Source organism: Terrapene carolina, unplaced genomic scaffold, assembly GCF_002925995.2.
Source record: "Terrapene carolina triunguis isolate 2854851 unplaced genomic scaffold, T_m_triunguis-2.0 Scaffold113, whole genome shotgun sequence".
NCBI classification, from domain to species: Eukaryota; Metazoa; Chordata; order Testudines; family Emydidae; genus Terrapene; species Terrapene triunguis.
The window spans coordinates 1,866,556-1,868,145 of NW_020664464.1; the positions used below are offsets into that span (position 1 = coordinate 1,866,556).

The following is a 1,590-nucleotide window of genomic DNA, read 5'->3' on the forward strand; positions in this document are numbered from 1 at the left end:
AGGGGGATGTAGTTCCACCTCTTTTCTGCTGAGTTGTTTCCAGGGAATGGCCATGTTGGTTGTAGTCCCTGCATAGCCAGGTGCCAGGGCTGAGATGGCCCTTATACAGGACATACCAAATGGAGAAGGGAGCGATTACTGTCCATTTCCCACTGCAGGGCCTCTGAGGGGCAGCGTACAGCTAGCCCAAAGTGTTTCAACTTGACAACGGGGCCTGAGCACTCCATACTGCCTTGTCATACTGTGGGTGCAGTCCTTAGGCCCAGGAAGTTACACATCCCAGATAAACATAAGACCATAAAGTCTGGAATACCACCTAACAATTATTGAGTCTTTGAACTCAAAGTATTATCCATTAAAGAGACAAAAGGCCACTTTTCCCAACATATTTAGGCACCTAAAGATGAAAACAGAAGTCACATGAAATCAATAGCAGTTAGGTGCTCAACCTGCTTAGGCCCTGTTGAAAATCCCACTAGATACGTATCTCTATGCTTAGGTGCCTAAATACCCTTGAAAATCTGGCCCAGAGTCCTTTAACCAAAGTCCTTTTCATGCTCCAGTGCAGAATGCCTCAACCCTGATAGGCGATTATACAAACTGCTTAGTCTCATTTTCCTCACGTTTCAGTCATGACCTTAGCTTTATTTTATTCCATCTAAATCAGTTACTATAAATGATGGTAACTAAGAAAAAAATATTAAAAGTATTAGATTTTTTGACAAAACATTTCATTGTAGAAGTTCCTCCATTTTTTTATTTATTAGAAGGAAATATATTTGGTTGGACTATCAAGCACCTCACTTTTTTTGATTGTTGATTTTTATTTTATTATTGGAGTTTGACTGACTGATGAGGTAACGTCAGCTTTCACAACTCACAATGAACTGAGGACAGAGTATAAAGGGAAGTGTACACCTACCATACTACAGTGAAGATCTTTAGCAGTAACTGGAGTAGGCTGAAAACTGTGAAGACAACAGACCATACAGATAGGGAAATATTAGCCGAGAAAGAGCAATCAGACCAATGATCAGATACTCTACCTAGACTTGAATTGCCTTTTGCAATAGTGATAGTCTTCTCATGCATGTTTTCGGGTGTATTTTGGATTGTGGAACTTCCCTCAGTAGTAGATGTCAGGTAGCTCTTGTCCATTAAATACACTGGATCCTAATACAAAGAAAAACAACATTTCAATTCAAAACAGCAAGTTCAAAATATGACTGAACTTCATAGGATGTAAAAATCACAAATATTTGACAAAAAGCCAAGCTTTAAGAATAACAACCACAGTTGCCAACTTTCATGCGGTAAATAAGCACCCCGACTTTCACAATAAGCCAAAAATCAAGCGAATCCCATTTCAAAACAAGGCCAAAACAAGACAATCCCTAAGAACTCCAACACTCTATGTGACTAGATCCCCCCCAGAGTGCAGTCTGGGACTGTGGTGGACCCACTGTGCACCCCTGACTCTCTCCCCCCCCCTTGCCCCTGCTTGCCCTTTGCCCCTGCTTGCCAAGAACCGATAAAAAAAAAAAAAGAAGCAACAAGCAATAACAAGCAACAAGCCAAAAACTAGCCAAC

The 1,590-nt window shown here is 41.0% G+C and overlaps 1 protein-coding gene across 1 annotated transcript in view; it reads right to left on the reverse strand.

Annotated features, from left to right (window-relative positions):
- The window catches only part of MPDZ (multiple PDZ domain crumbs cell polarity complex component), a 129,412-nt gene that overhangs the window by 60,470 nt on the left and 67,352 nt on the right, over positions 1–1,590 (reverse strand). Inside the window, exon 21 of the mRNA XM_024211058.3 lies at positions 1,047–1,173. Within this exon, the coding sequence (XP_024066826.1) occupies positions 1,047–1,173 (127 nt within the window). The remainder of the gene's footprint in view (positions 1–1,046; positions 1,174–1,590) is intronic.